Source organism: Lipotes vexillifer, unplaced genomic scaffold, assembly GCF_000442215.2.
Source record: "Lipotes vexillifer unplaced genomic scaffold, Lipotes_vexillifer_v1.1 scaffold370, whole genome shotgun sequence".
Classification (NCBI taxonomy): Eukaryota; Metazoa; Chordata; class Mammalia; order Artiodactyla; family Lipotidae; genus Lipotes; species Lipotes vexillifer.
Genome location: NW_006772699.1, coordinates 1,509,948 through 1,534,126, shown reverse-complemented (window position 1 = coordinate 1,534,126; position 24,179 = coordinate 1,509,948). Strand labels below are relative to the sequence as shown.

At 43.2% G+C, this 24,179-nt stretch overlaps 1 protein-coding gene across 1 annotated transcript in view; it reads left to right on the top strand.

Annotated features, from left to right (window-relative positions):
* SLIT3 (slit guidance ligand 3) overlaps positions 1 to 24,179 on the top strand; it is a 627,706-nt gene that overhangs the window by 590,499 nt on the left and 13,028 nt on the right. Inside the window, exons 31-32 of the mRNA XM_007447825.1 lie at positions 5,892 to 6,132; positions 8,057 to 8,187. Of these exons, the coding sequence (XP_007447887.1) occupies positions 5,892 to 6,132; positions 8,057 to 8,187 (372 nt within the window). The remainder of the gene's footprint in view (positions 1 to 5,891; positions 6,133 to 8,056; positions 8,188 to 24,179) is intronic.

The window sequence follows — 24,179 nt, the reverse complement described above, 5'->3', positions numbered from 1 at the left end:
TTTTTTTTTTTTTTTTTGGCTGTGTTGGGTCTTTGTTGCTGCACGCAGGCTTTCTCTAGTTGCTGCGAGTGGGGGCTACTCTTTTTTTTTTTTAACGTCTTGATTGCAGTATAATTGCTTTACAACGGTGTGCTAGTTTCTGCATTATAACAAAGTGAAACGGCTCTACGCATACATATATCCCCATATCTCCTCCCTCTTGCGTCTCCCTCCCTCCCACCCTCCCTATCCCACCCCTCTAGGTGGTCACAAAGCACCGAGCTGATCTCCCTGTGCCGTGCGGCTGCTTCCCACTAGCTATCTATTTTACGTTTGGTAGTGTATGTATGTCCATGCCACTCTCTCACTCTGTCCCAGCTTACCCTTCCCCACCCACGTCCTCGAGTCCATTCTCTATGTCTGCATCTTTATTCCTGTCCTGCCCGTAGGTTCATCAGTACCTTTTGTTCTTTAGATTCCATATATATGTGTTAGCATACGGTATTGGTGTTTCTCTTTCTGACTTTAACGCATACGGTATTGGTGTTTCTCTTTCTGACTTCACTCTGTATGAGACTCTAGGTCCATCCACCTCACTACAAATAACTCAATTTCATTTCTTTTTATGGCTGAGTAATATTCCATTGTATGTATGTGCCACATCTTATTTATCCATTCCTGTGTCAATGGACACTTAGGTTGCTTCCATGTCTTGGCTGTTGTAAACAGTGCTGCAGTGAACATTGGGGTGCATGTGTACCCCAATGGAATTTTGATTTTCTCTGGGTATATGCCCAGTAGTGGGATTGCTGGGTCATATGGTAGTTCTATTTTTAGTTTTTTAAGGAACCTCCTCCATACTGTTCTCCATAGTGACTGTATCAATTTACATTCCCAACAACAATGCAAGAGGTTTCCCTTTTAACCACACCCTCTCCAGCATTTATCGTTTGTAGATTTTTTGATGATGGCCATTCTGACTGGTGTGAGGTGATACCTCATTGTAGTTTTGATTTGCATTTCTCTAATGATTAGCGATGTTGAGCATCCTTTCATATGGTTGTTGCCAGTCTGTATATCTTCTTCGGAGAAATGTCTATTTAGGTCTTCTGCCCAATTTTGGACTGGGTTGTTTGTTTTTTTTGATATTGAGCTGCATGAGCTGCTTGTATATTTTGGAGATTAATCCTTTGTCAGTTTCTTCGTTTGCAAATATTTTCTCCCATTCTGAGGGTTGTCTTTTCATCTTGTTTATGTCTTCCTTTGCTGTGCAAAAGTTTTAAGTTTCATTAGGTCCCATGTGTTTATTTTTGTTTTTAATTTCCAATTCTCTAGGAGGAGGGTCAAAAAGGATCTTGCTATGATTCATGTCATAGAGTGTTCTGCCTATGTTTTCCTCTGAGAGTTTATATTACAGTGTCTGCCCTTACATTTAGGTCTTTAATCCATTTTGAGTTTATTTTTTTATATGGTGTTAGGGAATGTTCTAATTTCATTCTTTTACATGGAGCTGTCCAGTTTTCCCAGCACTACTTATTGAAGAGGCTGTCTTTTCTCCATTGTATTTTCTTGCCTCCTTTATCAAAGACAAGGTGACCATATGTGCATGGGTTTATCTCTGGGCTTTCTATCCTCTTCCATTGATCTATATTTCTATTTTTGTGCCAGTACCATATTATCTTGATTACCGTAGCTTTGTAGTATAGTCTGAAGTCTGAGAGCCTGAGTCCTCCAGCTCTGTTTTTCTTTCTCAAGATTGCTTTGGCTATTCGGGGTCCTCTGTGTTTCCATACAAATTATGAAATTTTTTGTTCCAGTTCTGTGGAAAATGCTGTTGGTAGTTTGATAGGGATTGCATTGAATCTGTAGATTGCTTTGGGTAGTATAGTCATTTTCACAATGTTGATTCTTCCAATCCAAGAACATGATATATCTCTCCATCTGTTTGTATCGTCTTTAATTTCTTTCACCAGTATCTTAATAGTTTTTTGCATACAGGTCTTTTGTCTCCTTAGGTAGGTTTATTCCTAGGTATTTTATTCTTTTTGTTGCAGTGGTAAATGGGAGTGTTTCCTTAATTTCTCTTTCAGATTTTTCATCATTAGTGTATAGGACTGCAAGAAATTTCTGTGCATTAATTTTGTATCCCGCTACTTTACCAAATTCATTGATTAGCTCTAGTAGTTTTCTGGTAGCATCTTTGGGATTCTCTATGTAGAGTATCATGTCATCTGCAAACAGTGACAGCTTTACTTCTTCTTTTCCAATTTGGATTCCTTTTATTTCCTTTTCTTCTCTGATTGCTGTGGCTATAACTTCCAAAACTATGTTGAATAAGAGTGGTGAGAGTGGGCAACCTTGTCTTCTTCCTGATCTTAGTGGAAATGGTTTCAGTTTTTCACCATTGAGGACAATGTTGGCTGTGGGTTTGTCATATATGGCCTTTATTATGTTGAGGAAAGTTCCCTCTGTGCCTACTTTCTGCATGGTTTTTATCATAAATGGGTGTTGAATTTTGTCGAAAGCTTTCTCTGCGTCTATTGAGATGATCATATGGTTTTTCTCCTTCAGTATGTTAATATGATGTATCACGTTGATTGATTTGTGTATATTGAAGAATCCTTGCGTTCCTGTGATAAACCCCACTTGATCATGGTGTATGATCCTTTTAATGTGTTGTTGGATTCTGTTTGCTAGTATTTTGTTGAGGATTTTTGCATCTATGTCCATTAGTGATATTGGCCTGTAGCTTTCTTTCTTTGTGGCATCCTTGTCTGGTTTTGGTATCAAGGTGATGGTGGCCTCGTAGAATGAGTTTGGGAGTGCTCCTCCCTCTGCTATATTTTGGAAGAGTTTGAGAAGGATAGGTGTTAGCTCTTCTCTAAATGTTTGATAGAATTCTGTGAAGCCATCTGGTCCTGGGCTTTTGTTTGCTGGCAGATTTTTAATCACAGTTTCAATTTCAGTGCTTGTGATTGGTCTGTTTATATTTTCTATTTCTTCCTGATTCAGTCTTGGAAGGTTATGCTTTTCTAAGAATTTGTCGATTTCTTCCAGGTTGTCCACTTTATTGGCATATAGTTGCTGGTAGTAATCTCTCATGATCCTTCGTATTTCTGCAGTGTCAGTTGTTACTTCTTTTTCATTTCTAGTTCTGTTAATTTGAGTCTTCTCCCTTTTCTTCTAGATGAGTCAGGCTAATGGTTTATTGATTTTGTTTATCTTCTCAGAGAACCAGCATTTAGTTTTATTGATCTTTACTATTGTTTCCTTCATTTATTTCTTTTTTTTTTAATAAACTTATTTTGTTTATTTATTTTTGGCTGCATTGGGTCGTTGTGGTGCTCAGGCTTCTCACTGCAATGGCTTCTCTTGTTGCAGAGCACGGGCTTTAGGCATGCAGGGTTCAGTGGTTGCATCACACAGGCTCAGTAGTTGTGGCTCATGGGGTCTAGAGCGCAGGCTCAGTAGCTGTGGCACGCAGGCTTAGTTGTTCTGCGGCATGTGGGATCTTCCTGGACCAGGGATCAAACCCGTGTCCCCTGCATTGGCAGGCGGATTCTCAACCTCTGCACCACCAGGGAAGCCCTTTTTCATTTATTTCTGATCTGATCTTTATGATTTCTTTCCTTCTGCTAACTCTGGGGGGGTGTTTGTTCTTCTTTCTCTAATTGCTTTAGGTTTAAGTTTAGGTTGTTTATTTGAGATTTTTCTTGTTTCTTGAGGTAGGCTTGTATTGCTATAAACTTCCCTCTTAGAACTGCTTTTGCTGCATCCCATAGGTTTTGGGTCATCGTGTTTTCATTGTCAGTTGTTTCCAGGTATTTTTTGATTTCCACTTTGATTTCTTCAGTGATATCTTGGTTATTTAGTAGCATATTGTTTAGCCTCTATGTGTTTGTATATTTTTACATGCTTTTTCTATAATTGACATCTAGTCTCATAGCGTAGCAGTCGGAAAAGATACCTGACACAACTTCAATTTTCTTAAATTTACCAAGGCTTGATTTGTGACCCAAGATATGATCTATCCTGGAGAATGTTCCACGAGCACTTGAGAAGAAAGTGTATTGTTTTTTTGGATGGAATGTCCTATAAATATCAATTAAGTCAGTCTTGTCTAATGTGTCATTTAAAGCTTGTGTTTCCTTATTTATTTTCATTATGGATGATCTATTCATTGGTGAAAGTGGGGTGTTAAAGTCCCCTACTATTATTGTGTTACTGTCAGTTTCCCCGTTTATGGCCGTTAGCATTTGCCTTACTCCTATGTGCTCCTATGCTGGGTGCATATTTACAATTGTTATATCTTCTTCTTGGATTGATCCCTTGATCATTATGTAGTGTCCTTCTTTGTCTCTTGTAATAGCCTTTGTTTTAAAGTCTATTTTGTCTGATATGAGAATTGCTATTCCAGCTTTCTTTTGATGTCCATTTGCATGGAATATCTTTTTCCATCCCCTCACTTTCAGTCTGTATGTGTCCCTAGATCTGAAGTGGGTCTCTTGTAGATAGCATATATACAGGTCTTATTCTTCTATCCATTCAGCCAGTCTATGTCTTCTGGTTGGAGCATTTAATCCATTTACATTTAAGGTAATTATCGATATGTATGTTCCTGTTACCATTTTCTTAATTGTTTTGTGTTTGTTTTTGTAGGTCTTTTCCTTCTCTTGTGTTTCCTGCCTAGAGAAGTTCCTTTAGCATTTGTTGTAAAGCTGGTTTGGTGGTGCTGAACTCTCTTAATGGGGGCTACTCTTCGTTTTGGTGCATGGGCTTCTCATTTTGGTGGCTTCTCTTGTTGCAGAGCATGGGCTCTAAGCATGCAGGCTCCAGTAGTTGCAGCACACGGGATGAGTAGTTGCAGCATGTGGGCTCTAGGGCACATGGGCTCAGTAGTTGTGGTGCACAGGCTTAGTTGCTGCATGGCATGTGGTATCTTCCTGGACCAGGTATTGAACCCATGTCCCCTGCATTGGCAGGCAGATTCTTATCCACTGCGCCACCAGGGAAGTCCTCCAGAACTCTTTTTATCTAGAAAACTGAAACTCTACCCAATTAAACATTTTCCTGTTCCCCCTTCCCTGGCCCCAGCAGCCACCATTCTTTTTTAATTTATTGGCCGCACCACGTGGCATGTGGGATCTTAGTTCCCTGCCCAGGGATTGAACCCATGGCCCCTGCACTGGAAGCATGGAGTCTTAACCCCTAGACCACCAGCGAAGTCCCCTGGCAGCCACCATTCTACTTTCTGTTTCCATGAGTTTAACCACTCTGGGTACTTCATATGCGTGGAATCAGACAGCATTTGTCTTTTTCTATCTGCTTCTTTGGCTTAGTATAATCTCCTCAAGGTCCATCCATACTGTAGCATGTGTCAGAATGCCCCTTTCAAGGCTGAGTGTTATTCCCTTGTGTGTATGTACCCCGTTTTGCTTATCCACTGATCCATGGCTGGATGAGAATCTGCACTTTCAACAAATTCACTGCAGGCAATTCTGATGACACTGAAATTGAGGACCTGTGCTCTAGTCTGACCCCATTATTTTAAAAATGGGAGGGCTTCCCTGGTGGCACAGTGGTTGGGGGTCCACCTGCCGATGCAGGGGACGCGGGTTCGTGCCCCGGTCCGGGAGGATCCCACTTGCCGTGGAGCAGCTGAGCCCGTGGACCATGGCCGCTGGGCCTGCGCGTCCAGAGCCTGTGCTCTGCGACGGGAGGGGCCGCGACGGTGAGGGGCCCGCGTACCGAAAAAAAAACGGGGCTTAGAGAAGGATCATGCCTTGCCCCAGTCACTAGCAGGGCTGGAACTAGTCTCAGTTCCCTCTCATGCCACGGTCTCTGCTAGCGGCTCTTTGGCCTAAATAACTTGATTTCTGCTCTCATCGTTCCCCATCTTCCCTCCCTCCCAGCGGGCTCTACTGCGAGCAACCCCCGCCCATGGTCCTGCTACAGACAAGCCCCTGCGACCAGTACGAGTGCCAGAACGGGGCCCAGTGCATCGTGGTGCAGCAGGAGCCCACCTGCCGTTGCCCCCCAGGCTTTGCCGGCCCAAGGTGCGAGAAGCTCATCACCGTCAACTTCGTGGGCAAGGACTCCTACGTGGAACTGGCCTCCGCCAAGGTCCGGCCCCAGGCCAACATCTCCCTGCAGGTGCGCCCCACCCACCCAGCCCTTGGAAGGACCCTAACATGCCCCCAAGCTCTGATTCACGTCATAAGGGATAACACTCAGCCTGGGGGGACCGGGACCAGCTCTGCCCAGTGGGCTCTATAGACAGCTCCTGACCAGCTCTCACTGCAAAGAGCAGCCCCCACTCCAGCCTCATTCATTCTTTTCTCTAGGAAATATTCATTCACCTATTACGTGCCAGACAGACACTGTGCACTGGAGATTCAGTGGTGGGCAAGACAGGCGAAGCCCCTTGCCCAGGGCAGGATGACAGCCCTGGGTGTTGTGGGAGCACATGGGCGGGGCACTAATACCAGCCTGCTGGGAAGAATCAGGGAAGGCTCCCCAGAGGCAATGAGAACTAAGCTGAGGTCTGAAGGATGAGTAGGAGTTTGCCTGGAGGAGGGCGGAAGTGTGAGGGGCTGATGGTGCAGGATGAAGGGGGGTGGTGCATTCGAGCCTCAGAGATCAGCATGTGCAAAGGCCCAGAGGCACACGGAGCAGGGCATTTTTCAGGGAACAGGAAACCATTCAGTATGAACCAAATTCTTTTCCAACTAACTTCTGTCGAGTTCCTTACCTATGGACCTGACTAGTTCTTCCAGACTACATTTCTCCGTGACCTCAATGCTTTTGGGGGGCACAGGGAGAAGGGAAGGGGTATGATAAAGAGCAGGCCGCTGCCTGTAGGCTCGGTGGGCAGGGGGGACCCCAGAGACACAGCTAGAGGGTGCAGGCCAGTTAGTGGCTCCTCCACATAGCATCAGCTAAGGCCCTTTCTTCCTTCTGGTTATGGCCACACTAGCCCAGGTTTAAGCTTATGGAGAAAATATTCATTCAACAAAGATCCACTGGGCATCCACCCCTGCCAGGTACCATTCGAGGCACTGGGGCTGCAGAGATGTATGAAAGTTCACACGGCCTCACCTCGTGGGGCCTACAGTCCAGCGGGCAGGCCTCTGAGATGGGGGTTGACCCCAGGCGCACACAAGAAAGAAGCTCTGGTTGCCATCACTGCCCTCGCCCCTGGTCCCCTGGTCGCCGTCCTGACTTCCTCCCTCAGTCCCAGACACCCAGGAACGCAAGTGTTACATCCCAATAACCAGAGCAGCACCCAGTGCCCCGGACAGCCCAGTGTCCTATCAGAGCCCCTGCTCGCCGTCAGCTTCATGGGCAAGGACTCCTACGTGGACCTGGCCTCCACCAAGGTCTGGCCCCAGGCCAACATCAGCTGCTCCTGGGCTAGGCAGTGGGGGCCAAGAGGCTGGTCAGAGAGCCCCACCCTGGTGCCCTGTACCTGGCAAACAGACGCCCTCTGGGCAGCAGCTTTGAGACCAGTGCTTCTCAGCCTGGCAACACTTTAGAACCTCCTGGGGCACTTCGTATCTTTGCCTGGATCTGGCCTCTGGAGATCTGTATGCAAGTGGTTTGAGGTGAAGCCCAGACACTGTGTTTTAAAAAACTCCCTAGATGACACTTAACACACTGCCTGGTTCATAGTAAACACAGAATTAAGTAGTAATGGGTAGTATTTTGTTTATAATTGTTATTATACTTTATACAGAGAGACCAAGGCCCCAAGAGGCTAGATCAGAGCTCAGGGCTCCAGGCATTTTTATATATGTGTACACACACGCGCGCACACACACACACACGTACATAAAAACATAGCAGCACATAAAGAGGACTCCATAAATATTTGTTGAATTGCTCAATCAGCCATTTGCTGGAGCATTAAGTATAGGCTTTCCTTATGGAAATGAACAGACTAGATGAAGGAGGAAATACGGACATGAATTCAGATCCAGGGCTCGTTCAGAAGAGGCCACCTGGAAGAGGGCTCTGTGAGGCGGGGACGGGAGAGGTGGGGACTCAGGGCAGCCCTGACCCTCATGACTCCCTCCAGGTGGCCACGGACAAGGACAACGGCATCCTTCTCTACAAGGGAGACAATGACCCCCTGGCACTGGAGCTGTACCAGGGCCACGTGAGGCTCGTCTACGACAGCCTGAGCTCCCTGCCGACCACGGTGTACAGGTGAGGACCAAAGTCCCGCCCCCATTGCACAAGCCCCCTCGCATCTTCGCGCCTGCTTCCAGCACTAGGAGAAGATGCCAGGACGTCTTTGGTGCCGCCTCTCCCTGCCCCCCCCACACACACACTTTCCGCTGGCACAGAGTGGCGGGTGGGAGCGAGAGAGGTGGTCTCGGAGGAAGAGGCAGGAGTGGAAGGAAGGCAGACCCCGTGGGGTGATGACACCTCATTACCATAAGATAGATGGCCAGCTGGCTACTGGGCCGGAGCCTGTGCTCCAATGGGGACGAGGCTGCTTAACGAGATGCCCTTTTCAAAACGTCATCCTAATCTTGTATTAGTTTAAGAAAGAAAACAGGGGCAGATGAGCATGGAACTCAAGGGGAAGAAATTCCAGAGCACAGAGGGAGCAGGACTCCTCAAGTGACTTTCAAACTGTTCTAAAGGACAGTTTTTCCTAAACTTCAGTCTTTCCAACCGTCACCCTGATTTTTACATTTATCAGTATGTCAGCTGGGCTGTTACCTAACACGCTACCTTACATCGGCTTTAAATCTGTTCACTTTTTAAATTTAGCTTCAGCTCGAGTAATAGCATCTGTGAAATCACAGCTCTGCTAGTTCAACATGTTAGAATTTTCTCCTACTTCTCAGTAAAATGAATTCTAAACTATTAACATTTAAAAATTATTTCAGTTATAAATATTTGTATAATACTTATAAAAGTAGCTCCTCAAGTGAGAAATGTTTGTCTGTGTTACACTTAAAATCACATAGAACCTCCCATGGAAGGAGAGCCATTACTTGGGGAAAACATAGGATGTGAGAGAGAGCCGCATCCAGAGGCCAGCCCTTCCCCTCTGGAAGCGAGAGCACATTTGATCAGGGTGAGTGAAGGGCAGCATTTTTTCCCAGTAACTAAATCCCTTCTTCAATCAAAACTTTACATGGAACTCCATCATATTAAACGCACAGAAGCAAAGCTGCCCTGCAGAGCTGGGGGGAGCAAAGTTTCCTCCTTCACACAAACTCTCACGAAGGCCCCCAATACGCCTCCAACAAACCCGGTTGAAAACCACTGGTGCAAACCAGTGGTTCTTGAGGTGAAGCCCCAGAGCAGCAGCGGCAGCAGCAGCCAGGCACTTGTTAGAAAAATGCACATCTTCAGATGTGCTCTGAAGCTCTGGGGTCGGGCCCAGCAACCAGTTTTAAGGAGCCTCTAGGTGAGTCTGAGAAGTGCTAGCTAACCCACGAAGGCTTCCTGGAGAAGGAGCCATTTGCAAGGGGTCTTGAAGAATTTGTGTGATCAGGGAGAGCAGTGGGCTGGCAGGCTGGGAGAACAGCAGCGACAAGCCTGAGGGACAATGAAAAGGCAGCGACCAGCGCAGAAGGTTCACGACAGAGGGTGGCTGGAGGGAAGACCAGCCAGGTTAGGACAGCAGGTACCATGGATGTCCCGGGAGCCTCGGAGTTCCCTGGAGCCAGGGCCTCCTAACATCTCTGTTCCTGGGGCTGCTGGTCATGGGTGAAGTGCAGGGGAGAGAGAGCCAGGGGCAGGGCCAGGGCAGCCCTACAAAAAGCCTGGGGCGTCAGACACATCTGGGCTTGGCCAAGTTACTCCACCTCTTGCCTCCGTGTTCTCCCCGGTGTGCTGTGCATGACAGCACCATGTCCCTCCAGGGGTGTTCCTGGGGGCTGAGGGTTGAGAAAGCACTTGGCAAGTTGAGCCTGTACATGGGCAGGTGAAGGACAGAAGGTGACAGCCAGACTCTGGAGCAGCTGGGCTCTGTCCAGAGCTTGGGGACCTTCCCTGCCCTTCCCACACCGATGTTAGCTGTTGGTTTGGTAGAGAGGTGCGTTGCTGGTAGGAATGTTGGAACGCTCTGCTGTTGTCTTAATCAGGGTGGGAGGAATGAATCAGGAACCCGGAGAATTGCCATCCCCAGCCCTTGTCAGGGAGTCAGGTGAGAGTTAGCAGGTGGCCCTGGGGAGACCCCTGGCCCCTTCTCTTACCCATGGGAGGAACCAAGTAAAGGATGTTCCTCCCAGGATCCTCATGCCAAGCCTGGTGACAGATATTTAGTGCCCTTCAGCCCCAAATCCTAAACGGCCCAAGTCTCTAAGAGTCTCACATTAAAAGTGGTTTTGAGGGAACTTCCCCGGTGGGCCAGTGGTTAAGATTCCGAGCTTCTGATGCAGGGGGCGGGTTTGATCCCTGATCGGGGAACTAAGATACCATGTGCCATGCAGCGCAGCCAAAAAAAAAATGGTTTTACATCCAAATACTTTTCTCTAGGCAGCCCTGCTTTTGCCCCAACACTGCACGCTTTCACTCACCTCAGAAACGTCTCTCAGGCATTGTTACTGAATCAGGGCCAGGTGCTTACCGCTCAAAAACCAATACTCGAGAGAGAGGCAAATGTTGGTAGAAAGGAAAGTGTTTTAATCAGAATGCTGGCAGTCTGGGGAGATGGTGGACTCAGTGGACTCCCCCAAAAACCACATCTGAAGATTCCTCTTGGCCGTGAAAGTTTTCAAAGGGAAAAACGGAAGCAGTCTCAGTTAATCATTGAGACGGGGGTGGGGCGGGTCACAGTCATCACCGTCTCCTACTATGTGCAGACTTGTCAACTTCTTTTGATTTTTCTTTAGATGCTATCTTGCCTACACAGTTTGTGAGATTACTGAAGGGGGAAGCTAGGGAAGAGATCTGGTCATCTGTTAATTATTTATTCATTTCTACTTCTTTGATCTATGGAAAGAACCAACAGATTAGGCAAAGTATTATGCGATCAAAAGATCTGAAAGGTGTGCTAGGGCTGGAGATGAGTAGAGCATGGGGGTGCAAGTTTAAGGTTAGTGACAAGACAAAGGGGGCCTCCTGCGAGAGTTCTTTCCTGCCAGACACTGCTTACAGCACCTCGTGTGGGTCCTGGGCTGGGTGTAGGAGCCGCAGCGTTCAGGAAAACACAATCCAGGGAGAAAGGCAGACATGTAAATAAGCAACTGTTGCCTGAGCAGGATAAAATAGGCCTCACGGGAGACGCCAGTGCGTGCTGTGGGCACAGTGAAGCAGCAGCAGATGGCTGGTTCTGCTTAGAGGACCAGGAAAGGCTCCCTGGAGGAAGAGGTGATGTTTGAGCTGAGATGTGAGCTATGGCTCATGAGCATTTCCGCAGGCTCCGGGGAAGGGGAGACTCCATCGGTAGGCAAGGAAGCCACGCCGGGGTTAACAGAGGGCACAGGCCCAGCTGACCAGCAGCTGATGGGACCAGGAGGCCATCCCAGCCTCAAAATGGGATCTCCTCTTCAGTCAGTAGTGAGCTCTGGCCTCCAAAGCCTCAGAGCCAGGGAGGCAAACCAAGGCTGGTCTATTCAGGGGAGGTGGCAGCCTGCAGACTTCTGCCCACCGTGGCCCCCAGCAGGGATGTACAGGCCTGGAGCAGCTGGGTTCCATGCCCTCCTTCCTGGGGGTGCCCAGCGGGAGTCACAGGTGGCGAGGTTCTCTTCCAGGCCCGAGGGAAATACACAAAAACCCACCCAAGCCCTACCTGCCCCAGAATGGGGACAGACTGCACTGTTCCTAACTTCCAAGATTTGTCTGAGGAGCAAACTCCCCTGCCTTCAAGGCCCAAGGGGCTGAGTGAGCTGACAGACTTGGGGGAAATGAGGCCCAATAGGGAGTGGTGGGGACTGTGGTAGCTTGGAGGGTATGGCTCTAGCAGGTGCAGCTGCGTGGGAAAGCGGATTCTCAAAAGACGTTAGAAATTCAGGGTTTCTATGTAAAATGCTTCAGGGTTTAAATGTTGGCCATTTTAAAACACCCCAGGAGACCTCTCTTTGGCAAGCAGTGCATGCTCCCTTTGTCTTAATTACCACACACCCATCCATTGCCAGGTCTTTTTCTCATCCGCAAGCCCTGGACATGCGTCATCACTCCTGTTTTAGAGATGAGAAACTTGATGCTCAGACGCATCCTTGGCACAAGAGGCCAGCAAGTGGCAGAGCTGCGATTTAGATCCAGGCCAGGCTCCCAGCAGAACCCTCTCCCCCACATACTGGGGCATGAAAGGCGGGGCCTAGAGAGGGAGTATGGCCCTGCCCAGATGGTCCAGGAGTCCGGGGTTGCTGTGGTGCCGGCTGACGTCTCAGGCTGCTGCCTGACCGGAATCCTGGGAACTCTTTGTGAGGCTCTGTCGCCACCTAGTGGTCACACCTCAGCATCCAGGTGAGCATGCCTAGTGCATCGAGGAATGACCATTCCACCCAGGGTGGTGTGGGGTCCTATGCCTTGGGAGCTCGGATTTGAGTCCTGCTTCTACCAGCCCCACTTTAAGACTTCAGACTAGACACAGTCTCTGAGCCTTAGGTCTCATTTCTAAAATGGAGAAAAAATGGTACATCCCACCTGGAGGTTGTTAGGGTTAAATGAGAGAATGCAAGTACCCAGCCTAGTTCAGCTTTCAACACATATCTCCTCCCCCGGCCCCCAACAATTGTCATTAAAAGAAGAAGAGAACTCTATGGGCCACCCTTGGCTAACATGTGTTCTCATGCCAGTCCCAGACAGGGGCCGCCCAGCCTGGCCCTGGCACCGCCAAAGCTTCCCACCTCCCACTCGATGCTGGTTCACCGAGCTTAGAGGATAACAACGAAGACTGTCAGAGCCCCTCTCTCCCCTGAAGTCCCTGAGTATCCTTCCAGGAGACTAATTCCTGGGCCTTGGAACCACAGTAGGATCATCTCTTTTAGAGTTCAGAGCACGTTGGTTTTGAGTTTGTTTTCCTTTTCCCAATTTTTTTCTCTTTTGTAGCAGCAAAGCCATTTTTCCCATCCATACTTCAAAGGCCAAGATTTAAAATAAATAAATAAATAAAGTAGAAATGGAACCATTGTGATTTGCAATGGTTCCAAACCAAACCTCCAGGGACCCCATTTGAAAACCACCAGCTTTAGGCATTATTTCCAGGAGACCCTGGTTAGGATACGCCAGGAAGAAGGTGACCTATTAACCCACAAGCACCTACTGGCACAGACAAGGTTATGGTAAGTTTCCATTTGGAATCGATCCTTAATTTTTTTAGTTAGATATAGTTGATGTGTAACATTATATTGGTTTCAGGTGTACAACGATTCGATATTTGTGTATGTGGGGAGGAAAATGATCACCACAGTAAGTCTAGTTAACATCCATCAGCATATATAGTTATAATTTTTTTTCTTGTGATGAGAACTTGTAAGATCTACCGTCTTAGCAACTTGCAAATACAGAATATTATTAACTGTAGTCACCATGCTGTATATGACACCCCCAGGACTTATTTGTCTTATAGCTGGAAGTTTGTACCTTTTGACCCACTTCACCCATTTCGCCTACCCCCCACCCCTGGCAACAACCAGTCTCTCCTCTGAATCTACAGGCTCAGGTTTTTCATTCTGTTTTGTTTTACAATGGATTCCACATACAAGTTAGGTCATATAGTACTTGCTTTTCTCTCTCTGACTTATTTACTTAACATAATGCCCTCAAGGTCCATTCATGTTGTCACAAATGGTAAGATTTGCTTCTTTTTTATGGCTGAATAGTATTCCATTGTACATACATATATACCACGTTTTCTTTATCCATTCTTCCATTGATGGACACTTAGGTTGCTTCCAAGTCTTGGCTATTGTAAGTAATGTTACGATGGACGTGGAGGTGCAGATATTTAGCGAGTGTTTTTGTTTCCTTCAGATAAATACCCAGGAAGTGGAACTGCTGGATCATATGGTAGTTTTAAGTTTTTGAGGAACCTTTATACTGTTTTCCATAGTGGCTGCACCAACTTACATTCGCTCTAATAGTGCACAAGAGTTCCCTTTTCTCCACACCCTCATAAACACTTGTTATCTCTTCTCCTTTTGATAGTAGCCACTGTAACAGGTGTGAGGTGACGTCTCATTGTGGTTGTGATGTACACTTCCCTGACACTTAGTGATGCTGAGCACCTTTTCGTATACCTGTTGGACATCTCTATGAATTCTTTGGGAAAATGTTTATTCAGATCTTCTGCCCGTTTTTTAATCAGTTTGTTTGGGTTTTTGCTGTTGAGATGTATGAGTTCTTTATATATTTTGTTTATTAATCCCTTATCAGATATATGATTTGCAGATACTTTCTCCCATTTACTAGGTTGCCTTTTCATTTTGTTGATGATTTCCTTTGCTGCCCAGAAGGTTTTCAGTGTGATGTAGTCTCACGTTTTGTTTCTTGTGCTTTTTGGTGTCAAATCCAAAAAATCATCACCAAGACAATGTCAAGGAGCGTACCACCTATGTTTTCTTCTAGGAGTTTTATGGTTTCAGGTCTTATGTTCAAGTCCTTAATCCATTTTGAGTTCATTTTTGTAGATGGTGTAAGATAGTGGTACCGTTTCGTACTTTTGTATGTGGCTGCCCACTTTTCTCGGCACCATTTGTTGAAGAGACTGTCCTTTCCACTTTTTATATTCTTGGCTACTTTGTTGTAAATTAATTGACCACGTATGCATGAGTTTATTTCTGGACTCTCTATTCAGTTCCATTGATCTATGTGTTGGTTTTTATGCCAGTATCACACTATTTTGATTACTATAGTTTTGTAATATATATAGTTTAAAATCAGGGAGAGTGATTCCTCCAGCTTTTTCTTTCTCAAGATTGCTTTGGCTATTCAGAGTCTTTTACGGTTTCATACAAATTTTAGGATTGTTCTATTCCTGTGAAAAATGCCACTGCACTTTTGATAGGGATTGCACTTAATTTGTAGACTGCTTTGGGTAGTATGAACATTTTAACACTACTGATTCTTCCAATCCATGAGCACTGAACATCTTTCCATTTACTTTTCTCTCCTTCACTTTCTTTCATCAATGTCTTAACAGTTTTAACTGTACAGGTTTTATACCTCCTCAGTTAATTTTTATAGGTATTTTATTCTTTTTGATGTGATTGTAAATGGGATTGTTTTCTTAATTTCTCTTTCTGAGAGTTCACTATTAGTGTATAGAAGTGCAACTGATTTTTTTTTTTTTTGCGGTACGTGGGCCTCTCACTGTTGTGGCCTCTCCCGTTGCGGAGCACAGGCTCTGGACGCGCAGGCTCACTGGCCATGGCTCACAGGCCCAGCCACTCCGCAGCATGTGGGATCTTCCCAGACCGGGGGCACGAACCCATGTCCCCTGCATCGGCAGGCGGACTCTCAACCACCGTGCCACCAAGGAAGCCCTTTTTTTTGCTTTTTTTAATTGAAGTATTGTTGATTTACAGTGTTGTGTTGGTTTCCGGTGTACAGCAAAGTGATTCAGTTATGTGTGTGTGTGTCTGTGTGTGTGTGTGTGTGTATATATATATATATATATTCTTTTTCAGATTCTTTTCCCAGATAGGTTATTATAAAATATTAAGTATAGTTCCATGTGCTATACAGTAGATCCTTGTTGTTTATCTATTTTATATATAGTACTGTGTATGTGTTACTCCTAAATTCCTAATTTATCCCTCCCCTGCACCTTTCCCCTTTGGTAACCATAAGTTTGTTTTCTATGCCTGTGAGTCTGTTTCTGTTTTGTAAATAAGTTCATTTGTCTCATTTTTTTTTAGATTCCACATATAAATGATAGCATGTGATATTTGTCTTTCCCTGTCTGACGTACTTCACTTACAGTGATAATCTCTAGGTCCATCCATGTTGCTGCAATTGGGATTATTTCATTCTTTTTTATGGCTGAGTAGTATTCCATTGTATATATGTACCACTTCTTTATCCATTCATCTACTGATGGACATTTAGCTGGCTTCCATGTCTTGGCTGTTGTGAATAGCACTGCAATGAACACTAGGGCTGCAGTGAACATGTATCTTTTTAAGTTATGGTTTTCTCTGGATATATAACCAGGAGTGGGATTGCAGGATCATATGGCAGTCCTATTTTTAGTTTTTTAAGGAACCTCCAAACTGTTCTCCATAGTGGCTGTACCAAGTTACGTACCCACCAACAGTATAGAAGGGTTCCCTTTTCTCCACACCCTCTCCAGCATTTATTATTTGTGGACTCTTCGATGATGGCCATTCTGACTGGTGTGAGGTGATACCTCATCATAGTTTTGATTTGCATTTCTCTTAATAATTAGCAACGTTGAGAATCTCTTCATGTGCCTTTTGGCCATCTGTATGTCGTCTTTGGGGAAATGTCTATTTAGATCTTCTGCCCATTTTTTGGTTGGGTTATTTGTATTTTTGATATTGAACTGTATGAGCTGTTTGTGTATTTTTGAGATTAATCCCTTGTCAGTTGTATCGTATGCAAATATTTTCTCCCATTCTGTGGGGTTTTTATTTTGTTTATGGTTTCCTTTGCTGAGCAAAAGCTTTTAAGTTTAATTAGGTCTCATTTGTTTATTTTGGGTTTTATTTTCATTACTCTAGGAGACTGCTCCAAAAAGATATTGCTGCTATTTATGTCAGAGAGTGTCCTGCCTATGTTTTCCTCTAGGAGTTTTATAGTATCCAGTCATACATTTCAGTCGTCAATCCATTTTGAGTTTGTTTTTCGGTATTAGTGCTAGAGAATGTTCTCATTTCATTTTTTTTTTTACAAGTGGCTCCAGTTTTCCCAGCACCACTTACTTAATAGACTGCCTTTTCTCCACTGTATATTCTCGTCTCCTCTCTTGTAGATGAATTGACCATAGGTACGTGGGTTTATCTCTGAGCTTTCTATCATGTTCGACTGATCTATAAGTCTGTCTTTGTGCCAGTAGAATACTGTTTCGATGACTGTAGCTTTGTAGTATAGTCTGAAGTCAGGGAGCCTGATTGCTCCAGTTCCATTTTTCTTTCTCGAGGTTGTTTTGCTATTCAGGAGCTTTTGTGTTTCCATACAAATTTTAAAATTTTTTGTTCTACTTCTGTGAAAAATGCCATTTGTAATTTGATAGGGACTGCACTGAATCTGTAGATTCCTTTGGTTAGTAGAGTCATTTTCACAAAGTTGATTCTTCCAATCCAAGAACATGGTATATCTCTACATCTGTTTGTGTCATCTTTGATTTCTTCCATCAGCATCTTATAGTTTTTGGAGTACAGGTCTTTTGTCTCCTTAGGTAGGTTTATTCCTAGGTTTTTTTTCTTTTTTCATCCAGCTGATGTAATTTATTTATTTATTTATTTATTTACATCTTTATTGGCGTGTAATTGCTTTACGATGGTGTGTTAGTTTCTGCTATATAACAAAGTGAATCAGTTGTACATATACATATGTTCCCGTATCTCTTCCCTCTTGCGTCTCCCTCCCTCCCACCCTCCCTATCCCACCCTTCCAGGCGGTCACAAAGCACCAAGCTGATCTCACTGTGCTATGCGGCTGCTTCCCACTAGCTAGCTATCTACCTTACGTATGGTAGTGTATATATGTCCATACCTCTCTATCGGTTTGTCACAGCTTACCCTTCCCCCTCCCCATATCCTCAAGTCCATTCTCTAGTAGGTCTGTATCTTTATTCCTGTCTTACCCCTAGTTTCTTCATGACATTTTTTTTTTCTTAAACTCCATAGATATGTGTTAGCATAGGGTATTTGTCTTTCTCTTTCTGACTTACTTCACTCTGTATGACAGACTCTAGGTCTCTCCACCTCATTACAAATAGCTCAGTTTCGTTTCTTTTTATGGCTGAGTAATATTCCACTGTATGTATGTGCCACATCTTCTTTATCCATTCATCCAATGATTGACACTTAGGTTGTTTCCATCTCTGGGCTATTGTAAATAGAGCTGCACTGAACATAACTCTTTTTGAATTATGGTTTTCTCAGGGTATATGCCCAGTAGTGGGATTGCTGGGTTATATGGTAGTTCTATTTGTAGTTTTTTAAGGACCCTCCGTACTGTACTTCACAGTGGCTGTATCAATTTACATTCCCACCAACAGTGCAAGAGGGTTCCCTTTTCTCCACACCCTCTCCGGCATTTATTGTTTCTAGATTTTTTGACGATGGCCATTCTGACTGGTGTGAGATGATATCTCATTGTAGTTTTGATTTGCATTTCTCTAATGATTAATGAAGTTGAGCATTTTTTTCATGTGTTTGTTGGCAGTCTGTATATCTTCTTTGGAAAAATGTCTATTTAGGTCTTCTGCCCAATTTTGGATTGGATTGTTTGTTTTTTTGTTATTGAGCTGCTTATAAATTTTGGAGATTAATCCTTTGTCAGTTGCTTCATTTGCAAATATTTTCTCCCATTCTGAGGGTTCTCTTTTGGTCTTGTTTATGGTTTCCTTTGCTGTGCAAAAGCTTTGAAGTTTCATTAGGTCCCATTTGTTTATTTTTGTTTTTATTTCCATTTCTCTAGGAGGTGGGTCAAAAAGGATCTTGCTGTGATTTATGTCATAGAGTGTTCTGCCTATGTTTTCCTCTAAGAGTTTGATAGTTTCTGGCCTTACATTTAGGTCTTTAATCCATTTTGAGCTTATTTTTGTGTATGGTGTTAGGGAGTGATCTAATCTCATACTTTTACATGTACCTGTCCAGTTTTCCCAGCACCACTTATTGAAGAGGCTGTCCTTTCTCCACTGTATATTCCTGCCACCTTTATCAAAGATAAGGTGACCATATGTGCATGGGTTTATCTCTGGGCTTTCTATCCTATTCCATTGATCTATCTTTCTGTTTTTGTGCCAGTACCATACTGTCTTGATTACTGTAGCTTTGTAGTATAGTCTGAAGTCAGGCAGCCTGATTCCTCCAGCTCCATTTTTTGTTCTCAAGATTGCTTTGGCTATTCGGGGTCTTTTGTGTTTCCATACAAATTGTGAAATTTTTTGTTCTAGTTCTGTGAAAAATGCCAGTGGTAGTTTGATAGGGATTGCATTGAATCTATAGATTGCTTTGGGAAGTAGAGTCATTTTCACAATGTTGATTCTTCCAATCCAAGAACATGGTATATCTCTCCATCTGTTTGTATCATCTTTAATTTCTTTCATCAGTGTCTTATAATTTTCTGCATACAGGTCTTTTGTCTCCTTAGGTAGGTTTATTCCTAGATATTTTATTCTTTTTGTTGCAATGGTAAATGGGAGTGTTTTCTTGATTTCACTTTCAGATTTTTTCATCATTAGTGTATAGGAATGGAGAGATTTCTGTGCATTAATTTTGTATCCTGCTACTTTACCAAATTCATTGATTAGCTCTAGTAGTTTTCTGGTAGCATCTTTAGGATTGTCTATGAATAATATCATGTCATCTGCAAACAGTGACAGCTTTACTTCTTCCCTTCCGATTTGGATTCCTTTTATTTCCTTTTCTTCTCCGATTGCTGTGGCTAAAACTTCCAAAACTATGCTGAATAAGAGTGGTGAGAGTGGGCAACCTTGTCTTCTTCCTGATCTTAGTGGAAATGCTTTTAGTTTTTCACCACTGAGGACGATGTTGGCTGTGGGTTTGTCATATATGGCCTTCATTATGTTGAGGAAAGTTCCCTCTATGGCTACTTTCTGGAGGGTTTTTATCATAACTGGGTGTTGAATTTTGTCGAAAGCTTTCTCTGCATCTATTGAGATGATCATATGGTTTTTCTCCTTCAATTTCTTAATATGGTTTATCACATTGACTGTTTTGCGTGTATTGAAGAATCCTTGCATTCCTGGAATAAACCCCACTTGATCATGGTGTATGATCCTTTTAATGTGTTGTTGGATTCTGTTTCCTAGTATTTTGTTGAGGATTTTTGCATCTATGTTCATCAGTGATATTGGCCTGTAGTTTTCTTTCTTTGTGACATCCTTGTCTGGTTTTGGTATCAAGGTGATGGTGGCCTCGTAGAATGAGTTTGGGAGTGTTCCTCCCTCTGCTATATTTTGGAAGAGTTTGAGGAGGATAGGTGTTAGCTCTTCTCTAAATGTTTGATAGAATTCGCCTGTGAAGCCATCTGATCCTGGGCTTTTGTTTGTTGGAAGATTTTTAATCACAGTTTCAATTTCAGTGCTTGTGATTGGTCTGTTCATATTTTCTATTTCTTCCTGATTCAGTCTTGGCAGGTTGTGCATTTCTAAGAATTTGTCCATTTCTTCCAGGTTGTCAATTTTATTGGCATAGAGTTGCTTGTAGTAATCTCTCATGATCTTTTGTATTTCTGCAGTGTCAGTTGTTACTTCTCCTTTTTCATTTCTAATTCTATTGATTTGAGTCTTCTCCCTTTTTTTCTCGATGAGTCTGGCTAGTGGTTTATCTATTTTGTTTATCTTCTCAAAGAACCAGCGTTTAGTTTTATTCATCTTTGCTATCGTTTCCTTCATTTCTTTTTCATTTATTTCTGATGTGGTCTTTTTGATTTCTTTCCTTCTGCTAACTTTGGGGTTTTTTTTTTGTTGTTCTCTAATTGCTTTAGGTGTGAGGTTAGGTTGTTTATTCGAAATGTTTTCTGTTTCTTAAGGGAGGATTGTATTGCTATAAAAAATTCCCTCTTAGAACTGCTTTTGCTGCATCCCATAGGTTTTGGGTCATCGTGTCTCCATTGTCATTTGTTTCTAGGTATTTTTTTAATTTCCTCTTTGATTTCTTCAGTGATCACTTCGTTATTAATTAGTGTATTGTTTAGCCTCCATGTGTTTGTATTTTTTTACAGATCTTTTCCTGTAATTGGTATCTAGTCTCATAGCGTTGTGGTCAGAAAAGATACTTGAAACAATTTCAATTTTCTTAAATTTACCAAGGCTTGACTTGTGACCCAAACTATGATCTATCCTGGAGAATGTTCCATGAGCGCTTGAGAAAAATGTGTATTCTGTTATTTTTGGATGGAATGTCCTATAAATATCAATTAAGTCCATCTTCTTTAATGTATCATTTAAAGCTTGCGTTTCCTTATTTATTTTCATTTTGGATGATCTGTCCATTGGTGAAAGTGGGGTGTTAAAGTCCCCTACTATGAATGTGTTACTGTCGATTTCCCCTTTTATGGCTGTTAGTATTTGCCTTATGTATTGAGGTGCTCCTATGTTGGGTGCATAAATATTTACAATTGTTATATCTTCTTCTTGGATCGATCCCTTAATCATTATGTAGTGTCCTTCTTTGTCTCTTCTGATAGTCCTTATTTTAAAGTCTATTTTGTCTGATATGAGAATTGCTACTCCAGCTTTCTTTTGGTTTCCATTTGCATGGAATATCTTTTTCCATCCCCTTACTTTCAATCTGTATGTGTCTCTAGGTCTGACGTGGGTCTCTTGTAGACAGCAAATATATGGGTCTTGTTTTTGTATCCATTCAGCCAATCTGTGTCTTTTGGTGGAAGCATTTAGTCCATTTACATTTAAAGTAAGTATTGATATGAATGTTCCTATTCCCATTTTCTTAATTGTTTTGGGTTCGTTATTGTAGGTCTTTTCCTTCTCTTGTGTTTTTTGTCTAGAGAACTTCCTTTAGCAGTTGTTGTAAAGCTGGTTTTGGTGGTGCTGAACTCTCTCAGCTTTTGTTTGTCTGTAAAGATTTTAATTTCTCCATCAAATCTGCATGAGGTCATTGCTGGGTAGAGTAATCTTCATTGCAGGTTCTTCTCCTTCATCACTTTAAATATGTCCTGCCAGTCCCTTCTGGCTTGCAGAGTTTCTGCTGAAAGATGAGCTGTTAACCTTATGGGGATTCCCTTGTGTGTTATTTGTTGTTTTTCCCTTGCTGCTTTTAATATGTTTTCTCTGTATTTAATTTTTGACAGTTTGATTAATATGTGTCTTGGCGTATTTCTCCTTGGATTTATCCTGTATGGGACTCTCTGTGCTTCCTGGACTTGATTAACTATTTCCTTTCCCACATTAGGGAAGTTTTCAGCTATAATCTCTTCAAATATTTTCTCAGTCCCTTTCTTTTTCTCTTCTTCTGGAACCCCTATAATTCGAATGTTGGTGCGTTTAATGTTGTCCCAGAGGTCTCCGAGACTGTCCTCTGTTCTTTTCATTCTATTTCTTTATTCTGCGCTGCAGTAGTTATTTCCACTATTTTATCTTCCAAGTCACTTATCCATTCTGCTGCCTTAGTTATTCTGCTATTGATCCCATCTAGAGTATTTTTAATTTCATTTGTGTTGTTCATCGTTGTTTGTTTCATCTTTAGTTCTTCTAAGTCCTTGTTAAATGTTTCTTGCATTTTGTCCATTCTATGTCCAAGATTTTGGATCATCTTTACTATCATTATTCTGAACTCTTTTTCAGGTAGACTGCCTATTTCCTCTTCATTTGTTAGGTCTGGTGGGTTTTTATCTTGCTCCTTCATCTGCTGTGTGTTTTTCTGTCTTCTCATTTTGCTTATCTTACTGTGTTTGGGGTCTCCTTTTTGCAGGCTGCAGGTTCATAGTTCCCGTTGTTTTTGGTGTCTGTCCCCAGTGGCTAAGGTTGGTTCAGTGGGTTGTGTAGGCTTCCTGGTGGAGGGGACTAGTGCCTGTGTTCTGGTGGATGAGGCTGGATCTTGTTTTTCTGGTGGGCAGAAATTGCGGTATGCGGGCCTCTCACTGTTGTGGCCTCTCCCATTGCGGAGCACAGCCTCCGGACGCGCAGGCTCAGCGGCCATGGCTCACAGGCCCAGCCGCTCCGCAGCATGTGGGATCTTCCCGGACCAGGGCACGAACCCGTGTCCCCTGCATCGGCAGGTGGACCCTCAAGGACTGCGCCACCAGGGACGCCCTATTCCTAGGTATTTTATTTTTTAATGTGATGGTAAATGGGATTGTTCCCTTAATTTCTCTCTATGATCTTTTGCTGTTAGTGTATAGAAATGCCACAGACGTCTGTGTATCAGTTTTGTATCCTGCAACTTTACTGAATTCACTGATGAGCTCTAGTAGATTTCTGGTAGCATCTTTAGGGTTTTCTATATATAGTATCATGTCATCTGCAAACAGTGACAGTTTTACTTCTTTTCCAATTTGGATCCCTTTTCTTTTCTTCTCTGATTGCTGTGGCTATCTATGTTGAATAAAATTGGTGAAAGGGACTTTCCTGGAGGTCCAGTGGTTAGCACGCCACACTTCCACTACAGGGGACGTGGGTTCAATCCCTGGTCAGGGAACTAAGATCCTGCATGTCATGCTATGTGGCCAAAAAAAAAAGAAAAAAGAAATAGAAGAAAAAAAGTGGTGAGAGTGGACATCCTTGTCTTGTTCCTGATCTTAGAAGAAATGCTTTCAGCCTTTCACCATTGAGTCTGATGTTAGCTGTGGGTTTGTCACGTATGGCCTTTATTATGTTGAGGCCCCTATAGGTTCCCTCTGTGCCCACTTTCTAGAGAGTTTTTATCATAAATAGGTTTTAAATTTTTTCAGAAGCTTTCTCTGTATATTCTGAGATGATCATATGGTTTTTATTCTTCAGTTTGTGTATTTTATTCTTCAGTATGTGGTGTATCACACTGATCGATTTGCAGATACTGAAAACTCCTTGCACTCCTGGGATAAATGCCACTTGATCATGGTGGGATTTATCCCACCATGTATCATGGTGTATGATAGTTTCAGTGTATTGTTGGATTCAGTTTGCTAGTATTTTGTTGAGGATTTTTGCACCTATGTTCATCAGTGATACTGGTCTGTAATTTTCTTTTTTTGTTGTATATTAGTCTGATTTTGGTATCAGGGTGATGGTGGCCTCATAGAATGAGGTTGGAAGTGTTCTTTCCCCTGCAATATTTTGGAATAGTTTCAGAAGGATAAGTGTTAACTCTTCTCTAAATGTTTTGTAGGATTTGCCTGTGAAACCGTCTCAACTTGGGCTTTTGTTTGCTGGGGTTTTTTAATCACAGATTCAATTTCAGTACTTGTAACTGGTCTGTTCATATTTTCTGTATCTTCCAGGTTCAATCTTTGGAGATTGTACCTTTCTAAGAATTTCTACATTTGTTCCAGGTTGTCCATTTTATTGGCATATACTTCCCTGCAGTAGTCTCTTATGGTGCTTTGTATTTTTGTCAGGTCAGTTGTAACTTCTTTTT